We start from the raw sequence: 26,034 nt of genomic DNA, 5'->3' as shown, positions 1-26,034 counted from the left end.
TTCAGAAACAAACATGAAATGTCATTTACAGAGTCTTTAGACTAAGAACCTCAGCAGCATTGTCAGAAAGTGAGGCTTAGCCAGGCAGACCGGTGTACCGACATGTTGCAGGAAGTGGCAGTCTGAAGCGTTAACTTCTCCAGGTCTCAGGTTACCACCAACCCATAGCTTTCCTTGTTTGCAAACACAAAGTGCAAATCGAACCTGATTCCAACACACACACACTGTGTCACAAAGAAAAAACTTAAGCACTTGTTTAACTCCACACTAAAGATTGTTTGAAGCTTCCCAAATATCACCAAACCATGACTTCAGCCCTCAATAAATGGTCAACAAATGGTTTTAAGAGTGATCAGCAATACTAAGAAATACAGAAAAAAAAGTGTCTTTATTAGCATTGTTACAGGCAATGCATACATAAGAACTGATCCTTAAAGTGTACAACCCCCCAGCCAAGTTTAAAGCAATAGAATCAGCAGATTGAGATCTATATTGTACACACATGTGCAGTAACAGGATCTCTCTGAACCTTCCAACAGAATAGACTGAAATCACTTTACAAAAAAAAGTAAATAAAAATAACACCCATTTTAAAAAAGTACCAGCTCCTAACGAGCTGGCATAGCATCAAAAATATCAAACAGGGGAGTTGTCCAATCATAAAGAGTTCCTGTAAGGTTTGAGTATTGCGTCATTCACACCCTGCATGTGCCAGGCATTGAGTTTAAAGCTTAGTAAAAAATACACACCTAAGAGACAAGGTGAAGTTCAGATTTTAGATTTCAATTTTGTCAGTTGTTACTAATCTTTTCAAATACATCATCAGTATACTTAACATCATTGCTCAGTGGCAGCGGTGCAAATAATGAACCTTTTCCCTTTGTTATGAGTTCTGAAATTGAGTCAGAATTGGCAACATCCCTCTCTGGAACCTGCAGCTGACATGATCTTACGCCAATTCAAAAAAAGCACCCTTAAAAACTTTTAGCTTGTTTCTAAGTGGGTAAATATTAAAACTAGTTAGCAAAATTAAACACCAGAATCTTCAGAAGTTATTTTTGTGCATAGTTAAATGCTGCAAGATGATTTCACATTTAATAAAGCAGACTTTAAAGAAGCAATTTGCAAGAAAAGATGTTGCCTTACAATATCAACCAGTTCAGGGGAAATGCAGGGGGATTTTTCCCCCCAGCTTCTTGCAATTGCTTTTCATCTATGCTGGATTTTAGTGCAAGTAATTAAATTGTTTGATATCCAGCATGGCTCCTCTTCCTGCCAATCAGGTAAGCAATCAAGACAATTAGAACAAGACCAGCAAGGGCTGCTCCAACTATTATAGGGATCAGCATGTTATTTTCATCCAGTTGACATTCTTCCACTGAAGAGAGAGAAGAAGATCCATGTTAGGTACCAGTACACCAACACATGGCTACATCCAGAACTTCAGCATTCTGCTCTCAAAACTGTCTCAGCTAGCTTGCCAACAATGAAAAGGAAGCCAAGTCCACTATGATTATTCAAGATGAAGTCTTTCTAGTACCAGCTGTATACACAATATGGAGATAATACTGATTGTTTCCTCCTCAAGAGCTGTTAGTTACACACAAATTTAGCCATCATAAACATCCATGTGCCCCTTTCCACAATCATTTTGCTTTCATCATAGTCACAAGGGTCAGGTTTGCCCCTTTCACACAACGGTCTGCACACAGTTTGGAGGGAAAGGTAGCAGCCCTCCTTAACTCTTCTCTGGACCGTCAGGAACAAGTCCAAGTTGTTTCAAAGCTTTTTACATACTTCTCACACTAGCCTCAACTCAGACATCTTAATCAGCCCCCACATCATCTGTAATGGGGCATGCAGAGACTAAGCATAGCACCCTCAAGCTGACATTTGACTACAGACTGTTATGTTTATATCAAAGTATACTTAACAAATCTTGGATTTAACAGGGGCTGCCAAATGCAAGCCTCTTACCTGGCCCAAATTTGTCTCCATCAATCTTGAAAATCTGGATCTGAACATTAAATACATTGACAAAGGCTTGGTCCGTGACCTGCAGATTCTCCTCAGAACTGCACTTGTAGGAGTTCCCTACTGAAGCTCTCAGCTCACTCATGTTGTTTTTTGATGCTTTAAATTCTGGATCTGTGTAAGAGAAAGTCTTATTATACTAATCTGAAGAGCAGGACCTGTAAGCTCCTAGATCTACAATTTGATACATTCATTCCCAACATTTCTCATACATTATTTAATGCAGGCCACCCTTAATATTTACAGAAGAAATCACAGAGAGTAAATTTCTTAGAAGTCCTTACTTTTTGCTTCAGAAGACAGGATCGTGCTTACATTCACACCTTCCAGGAAGAATTTTTCAGCACTTGCGTTCTTTAAAAAAAAACCAAAACAAACAAATCAGTAGCTGATGATGTACAACACAAGCTGTTCAGATGCCATTCTGCATGCATTTTGAGAAAGGTTTTTAAAATGTAGGCCACAAATGTGATTAGCATCCATAGGAGGTGTTTAGTTGGACTTTAGGAGAGAAAAGCAACATAAAGTATGCACCTTAAGGAAGAATATTTTGTGAGAGGGCAAAGAGACAGAGGAAAGAGACCTTGTTACCCCCAAATTGTTGACTTCCACACTGCAGGCATAGGCCCACTCATTGATTAAGCAGCCTACTTGCAGTGAACTAGGTACCCCACAGAGCTGCAGTTATTTAATAGCAACAGCTCAAGGTGATCAGCATTAAAAGCAGCATGAAGCTGTGACAAACAGTGGATTCAGTCCTTGAAGGTATGCAGCTTCAATACAGCACCTGTGGCAGAGCTGTGGGAAACAGGATTCCCAACCATCATAGGAGACAAGAAGACAAGCACACTTGGCCTTTGGGCAGTACACAGAATATTAATGAGGACTAAATCCAGCTCCAGGCTTAAAATTAGATGAGATGCCTGCTTGTCACAGGCTGCTCCCAGTTTCAGCAAGAAGCCTTAAACAGTAAACAACATAATCTTCAAGGAAGTTCCCACTCCAAACAAAATACTTTTCTGTGTACAAATATGTATGTGTGCATATACACATAAACATATTCTTTTCACACAGTGGCTACCAAGCATAAAAAACAAAATAAATCCTAGTATTAAAATCAAAGGAACTAGTTACTCCCCTTCCTGTAGCTTTTTTCCTCTTGCACTTGCCCCAGCTAGTTTTCCCCCATGGAAAGGGGGAAAGGACTTTTTCCTTTCTGCAGGACTACATACTTGGTGCAGAGATTCTTACCAATGCAAACTGGAAGATAACATTGGTTTTCTCAAAAGTCAGGTTCAACAAGGCAGATGTACTGTCGCATCTCCCAGAAGAAGTTGTATTACGTGGTATGAAATTCAGCAAATCCAAACCCATCTGAGAGAGAAGAGGAGCAATTATGACACTTGAAGACCCTGAGCACATCACCTTGCAGTCAGCTGAGGTGTAGCTGGCTTGTGTCTCATGCCTACAGTGTGGTGTTTTCTCTATGTTCCAGACACCACGGCAGATCCAGGCACAAATTTCAGACCTGTGCAGGCTGCACCTGCGTGACCAGGCTAACAGACAACTAAGGGCACATCTAACTCTTGGCTGCAGCCAAGAACCCACTGCTTTCTCCACACAAACTGCATTGGTCCTTGCAGTAGAATGAAAAACATCAAGAACCACCAAACTACACAGAGGGCAAGATGCTATAAAATACTGCTTTGACATGAAGTAGAAGCAATTAAGGGGACCACCTGTCAACAGAATCATCTTGCGTATCATTTCAGTTCAAAACGTTTTAGTTTTGTCCATGGTTCATGATTCTATACCATCTTGCATCTGCAGAAGGCTGTGGGTTAGAAACCCTTTCAGTAGCCCTTAGCTGAGCCTTATGTGACCAGAAAACCTATCTGCCACCTTCTCACTGGTCATTACACTAGAAATCAGCTGTTCCACTAGAAGCAGAACACCATAATCAGGTAATTTCACATGATTAAGGTGGCTAAAACACAGTTACCATCATAACAAGCTATTGTACAGCCACACACTAGCTATAAGGGCTTGTGATTTTGCCTTTCAGTTATCAACACCATAAATAAACGCAGTAGTTCCTTTTGAAACACCACTGTTTCCTACTGGAGGCATTCAACAGTGCCTTTGGGTTTGTCTATAGGGCTGGCATGTCAGGCTCTGCACCAACAGGAGGGAAAGAACCTGTAGCAGGGCTGGATCTTAAAAAAACCTTGTATTTTTCTTTTTTTAAACTATTAAAATCAGCTCTTAAGGAGCTTTTAAGCATCAAAGTCAAACCCAGATGTCTTCAGTGCTGGCTGGAAGGTAATTAAGTCACAAGCCTGTCCAGTTTTACAGTAGGAATTTTCTCTTCTGCTGGTCATTCACTCAATGCCTGCAGCCCAATTTCTGTATTTTATTTAACATTTTAAAAATCTTGTTTCAATTGCAACTTTGATAACAGGATTCCCCATCTCATACCTTGCTAATTTTTACTACTTCTCTTAAATGACCATATATACACTTTGTGGAGTCAACAGACAAGTTTTATACTGCTTTTAGTGAATGGAAAAATCCTTAAGAACCACTTTCAGTACAAGTGTTTGAAATGTCACTAGTCTAGACCAGGTTAAGCAATTCAAATAGAGAATAATGATGGATGAACATCAATAGCTGGGCTTTTTAAAGAAAAAGGTTAGCTTATAGTAATTTACCAAGTCTTCCCCACAGAAGAAATTTGAAGGCTTTAAAGAAGCAAAAATCAAAATGTACCTTTTCATCTTTTTTTTGATAGGTGATATTAAGCTGTAAGCCCATGTAGGCAAGTACACAGGTTCCATTTGGACCAGTCACATTGTATTTACCAACTGCAGGATTTGGGGGTGATGATGTTGGTGTTGGGTTAGTTGTTGGAACCTGGCTAGTGGTCTGTTTAGGAGTTGTTGGCACTACAGTAGTAGTGGAGACCTTATCTTCAGCACATTCTGTCTCTGCAGAGAAAAGAAAACAGTCACTACCAAACAAAATGAAGCTGTGGGATGAACTATATTTTTAATCATCGAGGGAAAGGAAGACACAATTTCAAGTAGCTTTTTTCCTAATAAAAGGTAATAAATGCTCAGAAACACAATGGCAAAGCATTACCTAAACTCTTGTTGCAAAGTTTCAGACCCTTTTAAAGCCTGGCACATGAAAAACCTCTGCTGGTAATTTACTGAAGTTCATGGTGACCACATCCACTTTCATTCATGACCATCATTTCTCTTTGCCATGGGGTCAGGATAAATCTGACAGGGCCAGCGTTCCTGCTGTCTGTTCACAGCCAGGCTGGGATCCCTGTAACTCTCTCTGGGCACTCGTGGGAAAAGCAGAGGAACAGTTCTCCTGCCCACTGCTCAAAGTGGTCTCCCAGGAGATGTGCTCTCCTTCCTCTCACTCTCATTATTCTGGCAATACCCAGAGCAGCCTTCAGATACTGCTGTGGCTCCTCTTGTCCTTAACAAGGGGATTCTGCTGTATTGTCTCACACCCATCCTCCCTTCAGCCCTGCACGAGGAGCCACCTTCCACAGGGTTAACAAGGCTGTGAAGGTGTGCAAGTTCACCTTCTCTTTACATCCAGTCCAGCAGCAACTTCAAAGGAACAGCAACTCTGATTTATTTGCCAGAGTACTTGGAAACATGTGGCAACAAGATCTTAACTTGATCTGGGAGCCAGGAAGATTCCTGCATTGAACATCCAAGCCAAAACCAAAGGTCATAACAAAGACATTACTAAAGTAGAGGCTTCCATGTTCCAGGCCAAGGTCATCTCCACATGCCAGGGAAAACAACTTGCAACTTTTTAAGGGTAACAGCAACTGCAGCAGCAATCAACTCCGATTCAAAGGGCCTACTTCTAAAATTTAATGCATACCTATCTTGCAGATACAAGACACCTAATAAATAGCCTTAAACAGCAGCTAAACTTTTGATTATGGCTCAGGGAAAGGAACTCTAATCACACCGTCTGAAGTCACACACACTCCAACATAGCATGCTTTCCTATTTCTACTCCACTGCTAGAAAGTCCAAGAGGAGAATGAAGGTGGATGAAGAAGGAGTGATCCCGTATTTTTTTAGACTGATAATGGACTGATCCCAAAGTGCAATTATTTCCTAACAAAGCAAAAAGCAGCTTTCTGGCTACTTCAATGGAGAATTACCCTTTATCTGCAAGACCTTAACACATAGAGGCTCTTATTTAAGTTGGCAGAGATGGAAACAACCAAATCACATTGACTGGAAGGTTAGCTTAGTTGGAGTTTTAATACATTATTTTTACTAAACTGGTTTAGAGCAGTTTCTGGTAGCATTTCAGAATAGATCAAAAGATGAGACAAATTCTTACGTCTTTTCTTGACAGTTACAGGAAAGAAGCTGGCAAAACTACCATCAGCGAGAAAATGGAAGTCTCCCTTTCAGAGCTGCAGATAACCACTATCATCCCCCTCAGTCAGTAACTTCTGGTACACTGACAGAAGTCACAATCTCTGGTTATGTCACTACCAGAAGTCACAATCACTAGTTATGCAGATGCACTCAATATTGACCCTTCTTCCCTTCAGTGATCCTTGTACAGACCACTGGCAGAAATATCCTTTCATTAAAGATTTACAGAGGAAAAAAAAACATTAAGGAAAAAGTCCAGATCTAAAGTTTATTAACAACTACCTGCCTAGGGGACAGGGGAAGGCTCAAGCCTACAAGAAGGGAATCAGAGGACTATATAAGAGCAGATCTTAAGGTCTTAAAAAGCAAAGTATTACACAGTAGGCAGATTTTATTGATGTTTTGTAGAAGTTAAAAATCAGCTTCTTCCAGTATCATGTCTTATGTCTGAGTCTGCTGATAAATGATCACTTATCATACTTACCTGGTAAAACAATTAGATCAAAGTTTCATAATTAAAAAAAGATAGTTCTGAAGACTGCAGTAATAGAAATCAGAGTTTGGTGTGGGTTTTTTAAGCATAAATGTAGGTAAGCATCTCTACTGCAAACTAGTTCATTGAATGGAAAAGTTTGAACAAAGGAATGATGCATTCAGATCTGAGCCAGTCATGTGAAGCAGCCATAAGAGAAGTCAATGCCACCATTATTATGCATCAGGCAAGGTATTTTTCAGAAAAGGGACAAGGTAGAGATACTCCAGTAGAAGGCACTTGTTCATTGTATCCATTCCATGGTAGCCCTGGCTACCCTAATTTTTAATATTTATTTCATTTAACAGCTAAAGAAAAGTTCTACATTTCCCAGGGAAGATGAAGACTCTAAAAGTAAGGCAAAGACTTATCACCCCTGAAGATAGATCCTGGTGATCAGTTTATACAGCTCTTTTGTGTTTGATGACTGCTGCCACAAAACCAAAGGACCTGAACCATTTTACACCATTAAATAATTGGCCTTTAATAATTTGAAATAAAATTCCACACTACTTTTTAATACAAGCAATCGGGATAAAAATATGACTTAGTGATTGTGTCTGAATGAGAAAAACCTGACTGTTATAGCTGACATAAAACCTCCTGTAGGAAGATGTACATTTCTGCTCTCTTCAGACCAATTCTCTATTGTCTGCCATTATTTCACTAATTTTTCCCAGAGCACGCAGTAACTAGTTCAAATTACTTTGGTAAGGCCATAATGCTTGGAAATTATCAGATACTTCTGAACTAGCATTTTGGCCATGTGCCCACTCAACCTACTGCAGCATGTGTTTAACACGCACACGCATGAAGAGCACAGTACAATACCCACGGGAACCTAGGGCACTATCCCCCAGCCACAGATTCTGACATCCTACAGAGAAATCCTGGGGCAAGTCCATTCATTTCCGAAGATGCTGTTATCAGTGTTTCAGATCCAGCTTGTACCCACCTTAAATATGATTAATCAGGACTTAAACAACTTATAATTGGAAATATTAGCTCATCAAGTACATTTTCTGTTACAAGATACTTACTGTTCACACTGAAAGTGCCATTTGTGAGATAGGCTTCCAAAGTGACATTGCTGAAAGTAACATTCACATTCTTCATATTGATATGCTTGGAGTTGATGCATCTGTATTTTGTGCCCATATGTGCCTGAATAATACTTTTATGTGATACAGTCTTCACTTCTCCTGTAAAAAGATACACTGCCTTAGTAAGTACCAGTATTTAAAGAAAGGACTCAGTACTACATCTGGAAAGGTTTCACAATAACAACAGGAAGTTTTCATTTTACCTGTAGTTGAATTTGGGAATAAAGTTGCATCTGACAGATTGTAGTGGAAAACTAACTCTTCAACTTGGTACTTGTCTGCAGATTCTGAGAAATTCAGGGTTAATGAATGCCCTGCTCCAAAATCCAATACCAGAACTGGATGAGATGCGTTATCTTTGCCACATGAGCTCTGTGAGTCTACTGAAGCGTTTTGAGGAAGAAAGAAGTGTACAAACTGTGGGGTACAAAATAAAACACATGTAAGCTTTTCCTCACAGCTTTTTGGATATCCTATGAAACTGTTATAAACATACAGCAGACAATAATATATAAGATGTCTACTTATATACCAGTATATAGCAAGCAGCATGTTACTGGCATTCAAGTTTGAGAATCTTGCTCTGTGAAATCATAGGGTACAAACCAGTACATACCCACAGCACCTCTTAGACTTTTTTTACTCCTAAACCAGCAATATGAATTTGCCGGTAATTCTGTACCACGAGAATCAAATCTGGTAAACTCTGGACATGTGAAAAACAGGAGGATTTAAGCTTTACTTCTTGTAGTACAACTGACTAAGAACAAAAGTGGATGGTATATCCTACATATCTTGGCTGTAATACTTTATTACACTTTGTGAAGAAATGTGATATCTGAAGATGAATACAACATTTACTGGGAACTTCTGAGCTTACTGCTTACAAGAAGAAACAGACAAAAGCATGTTATGAAAGAAGTCAGTTCTGAATTCAAACACATATACTAGTATCAGCAGGATTTCAGACCATCACTGAAAACATGGATTATACAATATAAGGCTCAGCTCAAATCATACATAGCAAATGCACCACTGGTAAAATAGTAGGATTTTTTTAACCTTGTATTACAGTGATGGCTAGGAAAAAAAAATCTACTTCAACAACACAAAACTGCAATAAGACTATAAATAATCCTCAACTCCTATTCAGTAGTGAAGATACAAAAAAACCACCAAAATTTATTTGTTACAGCAAATTCTTAATTTTTCATTAACAAGCTTTTGCTGTTAATATGGAACAATTTGTAAGCATTGCACTAGTCTGCAGATACACTGAAATCTAGAGATTTGCTAAGTAAGAAGGTCACAGATTTCCAGAGTTTAAGTTTAAAAGCTACGTGCCAACAGCCATTTCAGTTCAGATTTAGTCCACATGCAAGTGACCAAGTTACCAAAAGAGAACTCGTAGTATTTTTGCCTTTACAGTTCCAGTGAAAGCCATTTTAGTTATCAACAGGACAGGTGTGGAATTTCAGTCACAAAAGTAATTTCACATGTTTTGTTTGTGATTGTTTCAGGCAGCCTCAATCTCACCATTTAATCAGAGGAAGCATCTGTAATAAAAAAAAGCTGATGCAACCCGACTGGGAGAGTAAAAATCCTTCTTGAAGCAGTTTTTCATGCAGATACTTGAGGAAAATTTAAATACTGCACATGTGCAAATATACCACATATTTTATAAATACTAATAAATGACAAGCGGTAAGATACTCACTGCCCTTACCTGTTTTTGCCCATTGTTTTTGTATTCCACTGAGAAGGCTACTGTCAAATCAGCAATTATGCAGACCTTACCACTTGAATCTTTCACTTCAAATGAAGAGGAAGCCTGTAAAAAGCCTGATAAAAATAAAAAGTGGTTAACTTGGTGTCACATAAATCTGCATTTTTAATCCCAAAGAGACAAATATGTACCACTGCACATTTTGGGAGTACAACTTAAGCATCTACTGAGTTTGGAAACTTGAGCATTAGCAGTCTCTAGATTAGCTTTGACGTCACTAACAAACAGAAGACAAATTAAACACCTCGTTTATAAAAATGCAAAGTCACCCAAACCAAAGCTGTTGACACGCTGGGTCCTAAGAGGTAAGAAAAACATGCAACAAATGCCAGTCATAGTGTTCAAGGCAGCTTCAGACCTGACTCAGCTTATTTGAACCTGCATGCCTCCAGCACTCTGCCTTCCCCCCACAGCACATCACACAGCCTTCACTCCCACTCTACCAGGACACTCAGCTGCACATGCACTGAATGCAGCATTTAGAAAGCCTGGATTGACTGCAGATGTTTTGAAGGCACTGCCAAAAATAGCATGATAGAGCATGCTACCCTTGCCAGGAGAACTTCTCTTTAGCGTCCTCACACGCTCCACACTTTTAGAGGAGGAGTAGGCCAAGACCTTGACACAGACTGAGGTTATGTTTTCCTGACTGGTTTAAGCTGAACTCAGACTGAGCTGCTGAGAAAAGCAGAGAAAAGCTTTTCTGCCCCCTGTTCCATTCCAGCCTCTACGCCCATAGCACGCTGAGTACAACTGCCCAAAGTACCGACTTAACAGAGCAAGAACACACAGCAAGGGGAGCACACAATCGTCCATTCTGATGGCAGCATGGACTGGCATCAGTGTCACACCAGTGATAGTGTCCACTGCCAACAAAGCTTCACACTGTGGCAGGCTGGAAACAGCTGGAAAGCTGGTTATCTCCTACTTCATTTGTGGCAACGGATACTCCTGCACCTGACCAGTTTCTTATTTTATTTTTCAGATCCTCAATTTGTCACCACCACCACCCCCCAAGTGAACCTCACTGCAAAAAGCCTGCATCATTTTCATGCTAGCATTTTAACAGTTTGCATTTGCAACAACTTCAGTCTTGCAGAAAACCTGATAAAGAAACAGCTGTAAGACATAAGCCATTATCACAAGCAAATAAGCTTTAAGGAGTCAAACATGCTAATCCATTCAACTGTTGATAATAGCAAAGAGATCCAGATGAGGGATTATCCATTAGCTAGCTTCCCTCCCTGAGAAGTTTTCAAAAAACGTATCTTAAAACTTTTTACTGCAAAACTACGGTGTGTACAATTGTACAAAGACAATTATCAGGAAAAATTGGACTTTTGTCAGCTGGACTTCAGTAGAAGGCACATCAGTTGCGGGAACACATTGGAAACTATTTCTCTGGCACCCAGCAAGCATTTTCCCTTGTTGCCTTCCCCTTAGCAACATCACATCCTCTCCCAGCACCAGAGAGGGCAAAGCTGAAACTGGAATTCATTCAAATTTACCCAGTTTTTGGAGAGTCTGGACTTGAAATCAGATATAGACAGAAGAAACAAAATGCTTAAGAACAAATAGTGTAGAAAACTTATTTCAAACAAAAACTGTCCTACCTTTGCCTTATGTCCAGCATAAAATGTCCATTAAGGACCACATATTCACAAAGAAATGTTATTTATTGCAATTCAAAGCAGTATCAGAAACATGTTCGTCCACATGGAAGTTTCAATTTGCAAAGTTTCCTTCCATTTTACATTTACATCTGGAACTTGTTTACATTTACTGCAAGCACTAGTTTTCTCCAAAGCAAGCTACTTACACTTTCCTGAAGATTTCTAGCACAGCATAGAAAAGTGTAGAGGCAGGGAATAAGAATCCATTGCTCCTTGAACTAACACTATACTGAAAAATGTGGTAGAATGAAAACCTTCAGTCTGCATGCAGACTCCCTTGTTTGATAGTTATTAAGATCTCAGCAATTTTAGGGCTAAAAATAATGAAGTAACAGAGTAGAGAATGAAAGAAAAATAATTTTAAAAAGAAATGCAGGGGAAAGAAAAGACTGAAAAACAATTAAAAAAATGTTGCTGACCTAAATGAAAACATGACAGACCTGTCCATTACAAATGATTCAGAGAACAACGGACAATGCAGAGATACCAGAAAGCATCAAATGGAAGACAAATTCTGGTAATAAAGAGCTGATAAGTCACCCTCAGCAAGTTTAAGTAATAAAGAATAAGGGACATGAATAAACATTAAATAGTAATACTTGCATAACTACTAGATTTTTGTAAGGTTAAAGTCACATCATTACATGACTCCTGACTTCATCAGTGTGGAATAACTGCTATAAAACCCCAATCCTTCTTAAGAAATATTCAGCAGCTGCTGGATTTGCAGTTTCAGTGATGAGACAGACACATCCAGCACGAGACAGTGAGCTGTCCTCGATGGAGTGGTGAGAGCTGTTTCACTGCAAGTAAGGCAACACTCACAGGGATGGTGATCAGAGGGAACTGAGCTGCAGCATCATCTGCTCCCAAGGTCTTGAAAGAATGCAGATGATACCGAGTGAAATGTATGGGACACAGGATCAAAGAAAAATTAGGAAAAAAACACTGATGAACAAATCAAGACACTGAAGGAAAGAAGGTCATGCCTACTCTCTGCTCCAGCCAGTTTAAGGCAGAGGAACAGCTTGCTATGTCTCACAGGAAAGCAGCTGTTGAGTTCTGTGAAGGCAGTTTCAGTGTCGAGTAGTGATTAATGCATGAATCATCACCAACCCACAAACACTACAACCCTACAGTCAAAATGTCAAGACTACAGAAAAGCAAACTGATGTTGAATCAATCCATTCTGGGAATATTTCTAATAATGTTACATAATGTATTGCTTAATTCTATCAGGGCATATCTACAAGTTGAGAATATTGTTTGTAGATCTCATAACAATATCATTCTTTGCAGTTATACACAAAAGCTGATACAATCTCCAGATTCTTAACTTTAAGCTTTAAATGTTTCTCTTAATAAACTGCAGAGCCCTCTATGAGAACCATCTGTGGCACAGCAAGTGCAGTACTTCAGATTTAAATGAAGTGGTCCAAGACCTTTCAATAGCAAAGAGTAAGTTTTGTTAGGTTCATTATTCATCTGGCTGGAAACACTACATTATGGATATCTAGTAAAGGAATTACCAAAATGTACTTACATCAAAGAAATTTCACTTGGTTCAGATGCTTCCTTTGTATTCCAGTAAGTTCCAAAAAAAGACAGCTTATAATATTTATTCTAGCTGCATCTTTCCAATTGAAAATCATAAGGCACTCTCTCCCTTTATACCTAATTTCTGCAATTACAGTCTCATGCAAGAAAACACTTAAGGTAACTATTAAAGCAACAACTAGAGATGTTGCTTGAATTAAATCCAGCATCCTTCTTTATCTAACATACCTACCTCAAAAAACCCCAAAGTATATTAACAGTCTGAGATAAAATAAGTAAGTCAAACAAAACAAATACTTCCTTGATTGTCTAACAATTTATCTTAAAGAAATCCACCTCATAAAGTTGTTTGTTTAATCTGGAAACTACAAAGTTAATAAAACAATCTAGCATATGCTTTCAGGTTTCAACTTTGTTATAACTGAAATCCTGTTAGTCAAACACAGCTACTCCTGATTTACTCTCCCATATAATGGAAACCTACCAAGGGAGAGAGATGAATGGTTGTAGTGCACTAGAAAACCAAGCATATTTAATGGCAATTGAGTACACCATCTGCTTGCAAAGAGGACTTCAGTTACTATAGTTAATGATTTACTTTGTCTCCAATTTCTATTAGAAACATGGAACACTGACAATAAGGAAACACAAAAGCTACTTCTTTTTAAACTGGAGATATATAATCACATTTCCTGCATAAGTAAAAAATTCTTTAGCATTTTTCTCCCTCTTGGAATAAAGGGCAGCAAGCCATTCAAATACACCTGGGCACATATCCCATATAATCAGTACTTTAAGCCATACAGATATCCAGTGGATGAGACTGCTTGCAGTTACATTAACTGCCTATGCTGTTCAGGAGGAAAACCATGGCTGCAGCACAGCACAGCTGCCAGCTCCCAGGATATTGGGATGGGGTTCAGAGTATCCCACAGCCTGGTCACACTCACAGACTCTCCTCAGCTCCAGCCCACCCTGGAATTACTGTGCAGAGCACTCTGGGGTAAGGGATGCCAGCCCTTAATCATTCTGTAGCTAAGCTGCAGCACTGATGCGTTGCCCTGCACCTTTGCCCAGGTGTTCTGATGACAAACACAGCGAACACTGATACCTGTGGGGCATTAATCCACAGAGATAAGAAATGCTGGTTATTATCTAAAGGTTTATTTTCTATTGTACATGTCAACAAAACTGCCCAGTAATTTACTCATTCTGATGGTTCAGAATGATCCTGTCATCTCAGTGCCATTTTGTGACCAATGGTAACCTTAGTCACCACTTTAAACTCCTAAATCTATGCCAGAGAACAGAATGGAAAAATCCCTGAGGAGTTATGCTCTCCTACAGTGCTCTGTCCTCTAATGTATACACCACTCCCTGAGGGACACCAGGTCCAAGTCCTTTTTCAGAAGACCAAGATCACTTCCTTAGGATTCAGAACCACCTTGAGATAATACAAAAAGACAGGAACAACTGAAAGCAGGAAAATCCCTTGACAGGCTTGACATACGAAACACTTTGCAAGAGGCAAGATGGTCTCCATGAAATTACGAGTTATACTTACCTTTCACGAACAGACACGAGACTGAAAAGCCAAGGGTGGACTCACTTGAATACACACACAGTGGTGGGGAAAGGGAGAACAGAGTTTAAGTTGCATTAGGGGATAAGAGAACTAGCTGTACTTGTGCAGGTGCAGCATCTGATTATATCAAGTTCCTGATCCAGCCCAGAATATGCATCCTTGCCAACCAAGAGACAAATTCATGCAATCTCAGATTATAGTTTTGGTATTATTGACTTCAGTTAAGGCAGCAAACATTTTTTTTTAAATTCAAGTTTACAGATGAATAACTTCTGTCTTTATAATTATAAACAATTTATACAAACACAAAAGCATTAGAAAGGAAAGGCTACCTAACAGCCATACACTTGCCATTTGACCAGAGAATTGCACAACTGCATCAAATTTTGTCACATGAAACTTCTTTATGGCTTTCTATCTAGAGGAAGGAAGTCTTGAGATAGCTCTACATCAAATAATTGCACGAGTGCACTGGGAGAGCTAAACTCCCCTGGCCAGACCCTTTTCAGCATTCACACAAGTCCATTTTGCACTGGCTCTGGTTAGTGCTGCTGTTATCACACCACACAACTAACACACATTCTTCAAGGCAGCTGCCAGCCCCAAACAATGTTTTGAAGAAAGGAGCACTGTGTGACAATTTAAAGAGAAGGCTTCCCCAGGGGAGAGGGAATGTTGGAAATAAGGCAATAAACTAACTGCCTGAGTAAAACCACTCTCCTAGTCCTACAGAGTAGATCTTAACCCTGTCAAGGAAAGTAAAAATACAGGTGTTCCCATATCGCATGGAGTGAATTCTTGTTAAGGAAACAGATGCCATCAGAAGTTTAATACAAGAAAACCAAATATATTAAGTGTGAACTACTGTACTCAAGGGTGAACACGAAAGAGGGAACAAGTATCCACTGTGCAGAGCTGAAGCGCATTTAAACTCTGTACTCCTAATGCCAGGGTGCACTTAAGACTTTCACATTTGGAATTAACAGTAGAAAAAGTAGTACTGATAGTGGTGCTGTCAAGGGACAGAGAAGGTTAAGAAACTGTTATACTAAGACTGAAAGGGACACCAGTCCATCTTGAAGTCAGATTGTGCAATCCTGATTTACCAAAACATAAGGCACATTTAAAAGTATGTAATATAGACTCAATATAATGCAAGGGAGTGTCCAAATATGTGTCATAATTCCCACCACTCACATGCCCAAAAATGTCTTCTGCCAAGCTTAAGAGAGCACATACCAAGAAATCCATTTCAGCACCAAGCTCTCTCAAGGAATTTCCAAATAATGACCGACTTGAGAGCAAAGACAAACTGTTGAAGCTGCAACAAGCAAAAGCGAGATGTGCCTTTTGCTACAAATAACCTTTTATCTTTGATGCCTACAAAGGCTTATCAGAGATAACAACAGCAGTTAATGTTGCAACAGAGTATCAGTCTTTTCTTTGAGTCAGGTTCCTCTGTACTTAGAGGCAATTCTTCACTTTGTCATCTGCTACTGATTAGAAAACATCCTAATCTCTACAGAACAACCTAGAAGCAGGTTACACCAAAAATAAAACTCCTTGGTCAGCCTGAACAGAAACCTTGGAAACAGATCTCAAAAGTGGCCTGTCAGGGAATCTGAGGAGTTCTCAGCAAGTAAGAAGTTACTTCACGAGTCAGAAAAGCTGCTGAAGTCAAAGCCAAGTAACCTATCACATGATGACTGGCACACTAATTCAGATCCTTAGAGACTGTGTCAACACCCTTCAAGCAGCTATCAAGCAAACACTATGTCAAGGGCAGCATTTACTAAACCAATGTTTCTAAAGTTGCTCAATGTTCAAGCAGTTAGATTTTGCGAAAATCAAGTTATACTGGTCTCAGTTCCAAGCACCCGATTATGCCAAACCTGAAAAAAATAATTCAGCACCAGATTGCTCACTGACTGTAATTCATTATCAAGTTTCTCTCAACTATCTCTACATTGGTAGCAAGGTTTAAAATTCCATTTTGGACTAGAGTTGTGCAATACAAACATGTGGATTATACGTCAGTGACTCTGAAATGACACCATGCTACCTTGAAAAAAATAATTTTCCCTTTTGCAAATCTCAAACACTTCACCGCTTATTCACTACAGTGAATCCCTGTCTGATTCTAATCTTAAATTTTCAGGAAAGTGTTCTCTAATGTGTGTTTCAGTAATGAAAAAATGTACGGGTGCTCTAGATCTCAGAGAGCACAAGCAGCTCTGTTGGGTTTGGCACACAACCCAACTGACTCATCGTGCTCAACAACAGACAAGCACCATCTTACTCAGTATTTCAAAAAGCAGCAGCTAAGTTCAGGGTAGGTACTTTTCCCATAGCCCCTTTCCCTGCATGTACCATATACTACCTAAATGCTCTCTTAATTCCATATGTATGTTTGATGTTAATGAAGAAATTAATTACAAAATGCTCAAGGCTGACACCTGAAACATTCAGCTTAGTGCTTGCTGCTCAATCAAAACAGAAAACTGAAACAGTAAGTGAGGTATGATGAGATATTCAGGTAGAAAAAAAATTTCTGCTGTCCCAAAGTCAAGGCATCACCAAACAAGTTTTCACATCTGCCCCACCCATGCTAATCGTGCAGTCTCCTGTGATCACGACCTTATCCTGATCAGTGTTCACTCAGATAACTAAAAAGCTGTAAATGAGCTAAAATACCTGAATACTTCAGCTCATATATTATCTCTTCTTCTTCTCCCCTCACCTACAACCCAAACCCCACACTCTAGCAAGAAAGGGGTCTCTACTTGCACCACAAAATGTTCCCCTAAGATTATAGTCTAAGGTTATGCAGAAACATCCAGCTACTAAGCTATTAGATACTGGTACAAAGTCCCGACTATCAGTAAATAGTTACTGTGGTAAAATAAACTATTCTGTTGCCTCAGCTGCAGAAACCTAATACATTTTACATGCCAGAAAGTGACAAAGATAATGCACCGAATGATGTTTGTAACTGCCAGTTAAGCAGAGGAAGACTACTTCAGTGGCCAAAAGTATCAAAACTGTGATACCACATAAAAATCACAAAAGCTGATTTGAAAGCAAACTATAAAGCAATTCTTTAGATTCATTTAAGCCATAACTATCTTAAACAAACGATTAAAGTAATTACCACTATAACACCAGTTCAACCACAGTTCAGCTGGCAGCCCTAAAAAGCAAGTCAAGGAGCACTGTGAATCACTGTGCTCACTACACTGGTTCATGAGGGCTGGATGTCTGAACTGCTCAGTGCCCTTTGTGAGTGGCATCTTTTGGGCTCTGTGAATTTGAACTACGGTCAACGGTAATAACGATATTTATTACCAAAGAGATGTTACAGGAGTCGCAAAGATTGTCCTATCTCAAAAATGATGGCAGATAAACATTCTCAACTGCTACTGTATTTGGGAAATATTTTGGCCAGTTGCTGAACAAGTTTCCTTTGCTGCCAAAGCCACATCTCAGAAACCTGACAGCGTTGTGTGATGTGGCTTTCAAGACAAGAAACCAAAAGCAAGGTAGTTATCAGTAAACAAGCATGACACACTTCCTCGTTAAACAGCCTTGCTGCCCTAACAAACCTTCTCATCAAGGCACTGAAATCTCTCTATTCCAGACACGTTTCATATTTTACTCAAGATAGGGCAGGAAAAAAAACATTAAGCAACGGAGCACTACATGCCCTATAGAAAAGCGCTGTTTCCTAGCAATGACATCAGTAGCTCCCGCGCCTCGTGCTCCAGGCTCGTTTCCAGGTTCTTCCCGGAGCGTTGTCCCTACATCCAAGGCAGGTGCTCAGAGCGTTGTTCCCGGGCTCTAACGCGGCTCAGCGCGCCGAGCGCGGCAGCCGCCGCCTCCCGTCCATCATTGCCCTCGTACCTCGGAGGCCCTCAGAGGCGCCGGGGCGCCACAGGGGCCCGGCGCGGGGAGGGGGCGGGATCCCCCAAGAACCCTGAGCCCCCGTGGGTCAGTCAGCACCCGGGAACACCGACAGCAGGCGGGAGCGAACGGGCGGGTCTCCAATTACAGGTGCCGCGTCCAGCGCCTCCGGCCCCGGGGCCACCTCAGTCCGCTGCGACGCCCCCCCGGCCACCCCGCTGAGCGCACAGGCCACCCGCGTCCCCCCGCTTACCGAGCAGGGCGGCTGCCGCCAGCAGCCCCCGGGCCATGTCGGGGCTCAGGGACAGGGCGCGGCGGCAGCGGGCACGGGCCTAGGGCGGTCGCGGGCTGGGGGCGGCGGCGGCGGCTCCGCGCTCGGGGCGCTCAGGCGACGGCCCCGGCCGGTCATGTGACTGTGACGTCACAAGGCCGACCCGCCCGTCACGTGACACAGCCTGCGCAGCGGGGCCCGGGCCGCGAGGGAAGGAAGGATCTCGCGAGAGCGGAGCGGGGCCGCGGGGAGCTCCTGGGGGGAGCGGTGTGAGGGGGAGTGACTGAGGGGTGAATGTTACCTCACTGAGCGCTGCTTTACCTCTAGAATGTGCTTCATGCCTCTGAACATGGGCAGTCTGAGGTGAGAACAGTCGTCTCGCAAAGAATTAATTCAGTCCCAGCTGTATAGTAACATTGGAAGTCGGTGGTCTGTTATCTATGAAGTGTTCTATCTGTATATACCCGGGTATACATATGAGTCACATGTGTTCCAAGACAAAACAGGGACTGCTAATGGCGTGCGTTTACGTGGGTGAAAATTACAATTTCACATAGCTTTAGATGTCTGATGGCGTTTAAGGAATACTTTTTTTTTTTCTTTTTTCTTTTTTTTTTTGAGAAACCAGAAAAGGTGAAGTTAGTTTGTAAACATTCTCAGATGTAATGGAGATGGACAGCCCAGGTCATTTGATTACTCTGTAATCCAATGCTCTCTCTTACCCACACTGTTAGGGATACGCTTACTTCATCTGAAACCTCAGAAGCATGTATCTTGCTCCTGAAATCCTGTTTCTATTACGACTGGAATGTGTGCCAGGAGCGGTGTGCCTTTGCTTTCTCACAATGACTGCCATAGAGTCCCTCTCCTCAGTACAGGCTGCTCCAGATTAATAATCTCTGAGGCAGAACGATTTCTGCTCCCAAGCTTCCTTTACGCATTTTTACTTTGAACCCATTTGAAATGCAATTTATCTACTCCCAGCTGCTAAAGCCAAGTTCAGCTGCTGTGAATTTGACCTTTCCTTGCTCTTTGTCTCAGTCCACTCACACTTCCTGTTTCCCCAAAACATCCTGGATAAGTTTAGTTGCTCCTTAGGGTGTCATGGGGATCTACCTTTCATTTTCAATGCTATTGCTATAAACACATATTTCTTTTCTAATGCTGAATTTTTATCTGCACATTTTTCGACACAGTAATGTATTATTTTAGTTTGTCTTTTCCCTGGAACACTTCTAGCAGTCTTTATCCTTGCCATGCATTGCTAAAAGCAGAAGTTAGAAAAAGGACATAATGAGCAGCTCTGGTCAAGTGTTTGAATGACTCATCTGCAGAGGAGTTGAGGGTAATGGAGGTGGGACATGGGTTGTTTTCATTATGGATCACTGTTTTTGGAAGCTGCACTGGGAGTGGTGGAAGGTCTGCGGAACACACAGTCTGCCACAAGACAAGTGGAGACAGAGGCCCAAGGTCAGCTTTAAATTTGGTGTGCAATATTCTGCTTCTCCACTGGAAAGTCAGTAGGTGTCTATCAATAGAAAAATGACAGATGCTTGGATTGCTACAAAAAAATGATCACTATATATATACATATACACACACACATACATATATATATATGTAAGTTGCATAAAGCAACAATATTGTGGTAAAATTTGGTAAATAAAGAACATAAGGTTGCCAGCACAGAATGATGTTGGATCCCTGCTGTGGATCATTGGCTCACTAGGTCTTTATTAATGGTGCAGAGATGGCACCATACCAATTTCCACCTCCTTTCAATACAAGTATTACCAGGGTGTTAGATGAATGCATCAAGTCTTGCACAACCATCTTGGCCATCATCCCCACTGTTTGGTAACTTGTTGGCTGATATCAATCAAATGTGAGCAGGGTAAGACAAACAGTTACAGCTTCTGTAAAAGCTGCTATATACATAGCCTGATGATCTAAATTTGTGCTGTCACTGAGGAAATAAAATGTAGTCCATCCATGCCTAGCCCCTACACATTTCATCTGACAGGGCTGCTGGCCAACCAGCATGCTCACAGGCCCAGATATGAACCATGATGCACTCCCTGGCCTTTCTTCAGAGCCATAGATGCAGAATGGGCTGCTCACGGGAAACAGGCAGGAGATGTAGCAAGCACCCATTACTACAGTAAAAGCTGTCCTGTGAGGTCAAGGTAGAGTACAAAGCAAGGGAGACAGAGTACAAGACTAGGAATTTTTACCAGTAAAGAACTTCCAGAAAACATGACTCTATTTTCCTGTAGCCAGTTGCTGAGGATTACCTGACATCACATGGTTATTTCCTTTCTGAAGAGACTTGCTAGGAATAGTTAAACAAGTTCATTGTTTATGGTTCTATACCATGATTCATGGTATAGAGTCCACTCTCCTGAACATACCTGCCAAAGATAAAAAACCTACTAACAGAAAGGAACCATTGAGGTTGGAAAAGACCTCAAACATCACTGAGTTTAACTGGTAAGCCAGCACTGCCTAGCCTACCACCAAACTGTACCCCTAAGCTCTACACCTATAGGTCTTTTAAATACCTGCAGGGATAGAGACTTCATCACTTCCCTGGACAGCTTGATCCAGTGATTGACAACCCTTTCAGTAAAGACATTTTTGCTAATATCTTATCTAAACCTCCTCTGGCACAGCTTTAGTTCTTTTCCTCTCATCCTGTCACTTGTTATCTGGGAAAAGAGACCTCTACCTGGCTACAGTCTCCTTTCAGGCAGTTAGAGCAATAAAGCTCCCTCCCCAAGCCTTTTTTTTTTCCAGCCTTAGCAACTCCAGCTCCTTGAGCTGCTTCGCATAGGACTTGTGCTCCAGCCCTTCACCAGCTCCACTGCCCTTCTCTGGACACTCTCCTGCCCCTCAATGTCTTGTAATGAGGGGCCCAGAACTGAACACAGGATTTGAGGTGTGGCCTCCCCAGTGCTGTACACTGGGGAGCAATCACTGCCCTGGTCCTGCTGGCCACACTATTGCTGATACAGGTGCCATTTGCCTTATTGGGCACCTGGGCACTGCTGCCTCATGTTCAGCCACTGTCAAACCAGCACCCCCAGGTCCTCTTCCACCAGGCAGCTTTCCAGGCACCCAGTGCCCGTGCCTGGAGCAGTGCACAGGTAGGTCTGCATAAATTGAGACACTGAAGTTACCTGAAAAGGGTGTAGTTTTTTTGGTTTTTTTTTTCAAAGATGTATAGCACAAAGAAAGGATGAAAAAAGCTGCAGCAAATCAAGAGAGTTAAATGATAAACTGAGGTTCAGATAAAGGAGTCCAGGTAAAGCTAAAATACAGAACTAAGAAAAGAAGACCCAAGGAGAGGGCAGAAAGGAGGCTGTTGGCTAGTTAAGGAGAGCTGTACCTGCCACACTTGGGAAGCGCCTTTTAAGTCAGCCCCCAGCCTACATTCTCACACTTACTTTCCCTGAAGAAATGTTGGGCTAGCTAACAGCATATCACATTTAGGAAAATTGCTTTTTAAATGCATATAATGTATGTTAGGATAAGACAGAGCCCCTATCTGTATCCAGGCTCCTGCTGTTATTTTTATCATTCCATAGAAGCTGCTATACAGTTTGTTCTAAGGACATTGAATTGCCAAGATCCAGGTTTCCCTGACATACCTGAACATAGATGCTCTATAGAGGACATCTGTTACCTTGCTACTGCCCAACATCTTCAACACTGGGTGATCTTCCAGGAATAAATGTTTAACAACCTGTGCCCTATGGGTACAGGTACACTCAGGCAATGTGATTCCAAAGAACCAAGTGATTGAGGCGGGCTGCTCAGCCAAATGCTATCACCAGCTACTGAAAAGCAATCAACTGCAGCTATTTCACTATGGAGAAGTGATTTCCATGCTGACTCATGAAGTACCTGCTTACCTGTTTGGTTCAGCACATAAAAAATCCCAGTAAGAAAAATTTGAGGAAATCAAATTAAAGACAAGGACCTGAGAAAGAGTCACAATTACCCAGTCTGTCAGTCTCTCCCAAAGCTTTTGAACCTCTGAAGTCACTTGCAGACCAGTCTGGAAGAGTAGAAGTCTTCAGGGATCATGACATTCTCTGTATATTCAGGGTGGTAAGGGGATGGGTACAGATCAGCAGCTGGATGAGGGACAAAACCCACACTCTCACAAGCAGAAAGGCAGAACCAAGGAGAGCCCCTCTAAGTACTGATGCTTGAGGTTATTTGGAGGGGATGATACAGTTGGAGACCAAGGGCATCCAGCACAGAAAGACAGGCTTCATAATATCCATTGCTGTGGAACAACTAATTTTTAATTGCTAGACCAGAAAAATATGGCCGAAGAGTTCTTAGTCTGTGGCAATTAAGAAAAACTGCACATCTCAGCACTTTTAATTAACACTGCTTCTTGAAGCAAAACCATTTTAGTCATCTTCAGGATAACACCACTGCTTTAAGCTATTGTTTAAAATTACTGAACCAGAACATCTGGGTTGAGAAGGGACAGGCAGTACATTCTCACTGCTTCCTAACAGCTACTGCACACTACAGCTTTCAGTGTGGATAAAACCTCTCTGGCCATTACCTTTCTGTGAGGCACACATTCCTTTTTAGTTTAGAAGTCTGGAAACCAATGAGATCCATCTTACCATATACATAAAAAGTGAACTACAAAGTGAATGGTATAACTAACACTGAAAAAAAACCAACTGAAAAATAAACAGAAGTGCCACATTCTCACAAAGGCTAAGAAATTAATATGCATCAAAGATTTTATTTGCATTAACTGAAGATTCCAATATTAAAATAGGTCTACATTAAATTATAATATTAAATATGCTTTAAATACAATAAACTAAATGTGTTTAGTTTCTAAACACAAAGGGAACAAAAATAATTCAGAATGCAATACAATTAATGACACCAGAGGACAGAATAAGGAGTTTTAATATGTAGATCCACAAGTTGTCACCTCATACCATTGCTTACTTTAAGAAGTAGCCTTTTAATTGATGCACAAACCCCATATGTTACATAAACTTGTAAGGTATCTCTCAAGAAAATATCGCTCAGTTAAATTATTATTTATGTAGTGATCAAAACTCCTTTGGTAGCTCTTTTTCAGAATTAAACATACCAGTAGACAAATCAGGAAAATAAGCAGTCTTGCAAGTATTACCAGAAAAGGTGTCTTCCTTACAGTTATCTAACAGATCTACAGTGTCTTTCACTCTAATTCGAATCAACTTACATATGTACAATATGTAACAAAGTACTCACAAAATCCTTAGTCTTTCAAAACAAAAAGCTATGCTTTCCCAATATTGAGACCATAAAAGTATTTTTTAAAAAAAAGGTTTTGTTTTCTTAAAGTGGAGCACGCTGTACAGTAGGTTCCCTGGATGTTATTTTCAAGGCAGAACTAAATGTTACGGCAATTACAGAAACAGTGAAATACACCTGCTGCCCTAAAATGAGGTAGGGCCTCTTTGACTCAGATCTAATCTTTGCCACCCAAGCCAGCAGAAGTAGTAATAATAGAACAATCTATATTTTAGCTAAATAATCCAACAGCTCAGTACACACATCAATGCAGTTGTCCTCTTGGCACTTCAAGAATCTCACTTCAAAACCTGATTTATCCAAACCAGACTGAAGTTTGTAATAACTTGAAAGAAAATTAACTGAACACAAGTTTAAGTGTTTTCATGGTGCAAAACTTCAGTGTATTTCAACAACACTACTTGTACATACATGTTCATGAATGAAAGGTTTTTAAAAAGTTACCCAAATTGTCACTGTAGCTAAAGAATGCAGCATCTAGGGACTTTATGGATGCAGGAACACCTAACTGAAGAAACCAGACTTGCATCCCTGACAAATATTTCTCAGAGAGGTCATTTTACCTTTCCATCCAACTTCAATGACATTTTTAAACAAAACTGTAAAATTAAATTTTGAAGAACCCAGGAGAACAAAAGATTAACTAGAGGGGAAAAAAAAACCCCAGGACATTTAAAATTAGTAAGAAGTCTTGACAAAGGTGATCAATTAACATGTCATTTTTCTTTTCCACAGCAGTGCATGCAGCTGGTTGAATAATATATATCAACCTGAAATCTGCTAAAAGGAAAGTCTGGAACAGCATAGGTATTTGGTGTCCTGAAGATATATGTGGATGATTTTGGTTTTTATTTTTTAGTTTTTTAATTTTTTTAAATAAAACTATTTCTTCGCCTTTACGCAACATAGTGATACTGATTGGGGTTGTCTTTGTCTCTCTCCATATAGTCTCTGTCAATGAGAGATTCAATTCTCTTTTTCAAGTCTCCAGGCTACAAGAAGAAAAAAGAGATTAGTATAACAGTAATATATAGGCAAACATATTTAAAAAAAAAAATACTGCTAAAAGCTACATAAGAAATGCACCATAGTATATAAGTGATGTACTAATGCTACTCTAACTTATTTCTGTCCACACAATACCTTAATCTTTGAGTTTAATTCTATGGTATTTCTCATTTCTTGCTCTTACAGACAAGCTGAATAGAAACATATATTACATATATGTACATAAATCTAGGATGGTTTGACAAACAAAAACATAAGTTACCTTCACAGGAAATTTCAGTTGATTATACAATTCAGAAACAAGAAGATTATGACCAAGAGTCTTCCTCATCTTCATTATTCGTACAATAGCAGCATCAATCTGATATTGCCTGTCCTGAAATACTCTTTCAGTTGTGCTGACCTGTTCCTCAGCCTAAAGAACAACACAACACCACAATATCATCACATCATATCATCCTCTGTTGCTACTTTTTATTAATTATATCTCTATAGTTAACCTTCACAATAAAATTAAACTCATGCACTCTTATCCTTGAGACAGATGCACGCATTACTGCATTCTAATTGCTAAGTGTTTTCTGAAGTGTACTGCTAAAGCAAGTAAAAGAGAAAATTAAGGATAATGTGAAGGAAAAAAAATGTGCCTTATTTTTTTACATTATTTGATAAACTAAAGTAAATCTTAGAAGTTCCCTTCAGATTTCTCAAAGAACACAACACTTTGACAGCCCAAATACAGCAGCATTTTGTGTTAAACTCCAGTTTGACTTTCTTGGAATTTAATATGCAAAGGCAAAAAAGAAACAAACAAA

The 26,034-nt window shown here is 40.3% G+C and overlaps 2 protein-coding genes across 4 annotated transcripts in view; both read right to left on the bottom strand.

The window, feature by feature from the left end:
• Window positions 1-369: 369 nt before the first annotated feature.
• On the bottom strand, window positions 370-18,995 carry LAMP1 (lysosome associated membrane protein 1). Its single transcript, XM_005516835.3, has 9 exons — window positions 18,851-18,995; window positions 9,823-9,938; window positions 8,300-8,513; window positions 8,034-8,195; window positions 4,804-5,021; window positions 3,286-3,408; window positions 2,319-2,388; window positions 1,978-2,148; window positions 370-1,378 (listed from the first exon to the last, which is right to left on the bottom strand). The coding sequence occupies exons 1-9, from the start codon at window positions 18,885-18,887 to the stop codon at window positions 1,239-1,241; spliced, it is 1,251 nt and encodes a 416-aa protein (XP_005516892.1). The 5' UTR covers window positions 18,888-18,995; the 3' UTR covers window positions 370-1,238.
• Window positions 18,996-23,622: 4,627 nt separating this feature from the next.
• The window catches only part of CUL4A (cullin 4A), a 34,101-nt gene continuing 31,689 nt past the window's right edge, over window positions 23,623-26,034 (bottom strand). For all 3 annotated transcript variants that reach the window (XM_005516588.3, XM_088051375.1, XM_088051376.1), the window contains 2 exons: window positions 25,482-25,634; window positions 23,623-25,203 (listed from right to left, as the gene is read on the bottom strand). In XM_005516588.3, the coding sequence (XP_005516645.1) occupies window positions 25,108-25,203; window positions 25,482-25,634 (249 nt within the window). In that variant the 3' untranslated portion in view covers window positions 23,623-25,107. The remainder of the gene's footprint in view (window positions 25,204-25,481; window positions 25,635-26,034) is intronic.

Source organism: Pseudopodoces humilis, chromosome 2 (genome assembly GCF_049639895.1).
Source record: "Pseudopodoces humilis isolate 2021_Gansu_Grassland_sample_001 chromosome 2, ASM4963989v1, whole genome shotgun sequence".
Taxonomy (NCBI): Eukaryota; Metazoa; Chordata; class Aves; order Passeriformes; family Paridae; genus Pseudopodoces; species Pseudopodoces humilis.
The sequence above is the reverse complement of the archived record's forward strand: the minus strand, read 5'-3'. Positions and strand labels throughout refer to the sequence as shown.

Coding starts and splice junctions, on each gene's coding strand:
- LAMP1 (XM_005516835.3), bottom strand. CDS start 18,887: ATGGCCCGGGGGCTGCTGGCGGCAGCCGCCCTGCTCG. Junction 5,022..8,033: donor TGGCACTTTCAGTGTGAACA/GTAAGTATCTTG, acceptor TTTTCTCTGCAG/AGACAGAATGTGCTGAAGAT. Junction 3,409..4,803: donor ATCAAAAAAAAGATGAAAAG/GTACATTTTGAT, acceptor CTTCTCTCTCAG/ATGGGTTTGGATTTGCTGAA.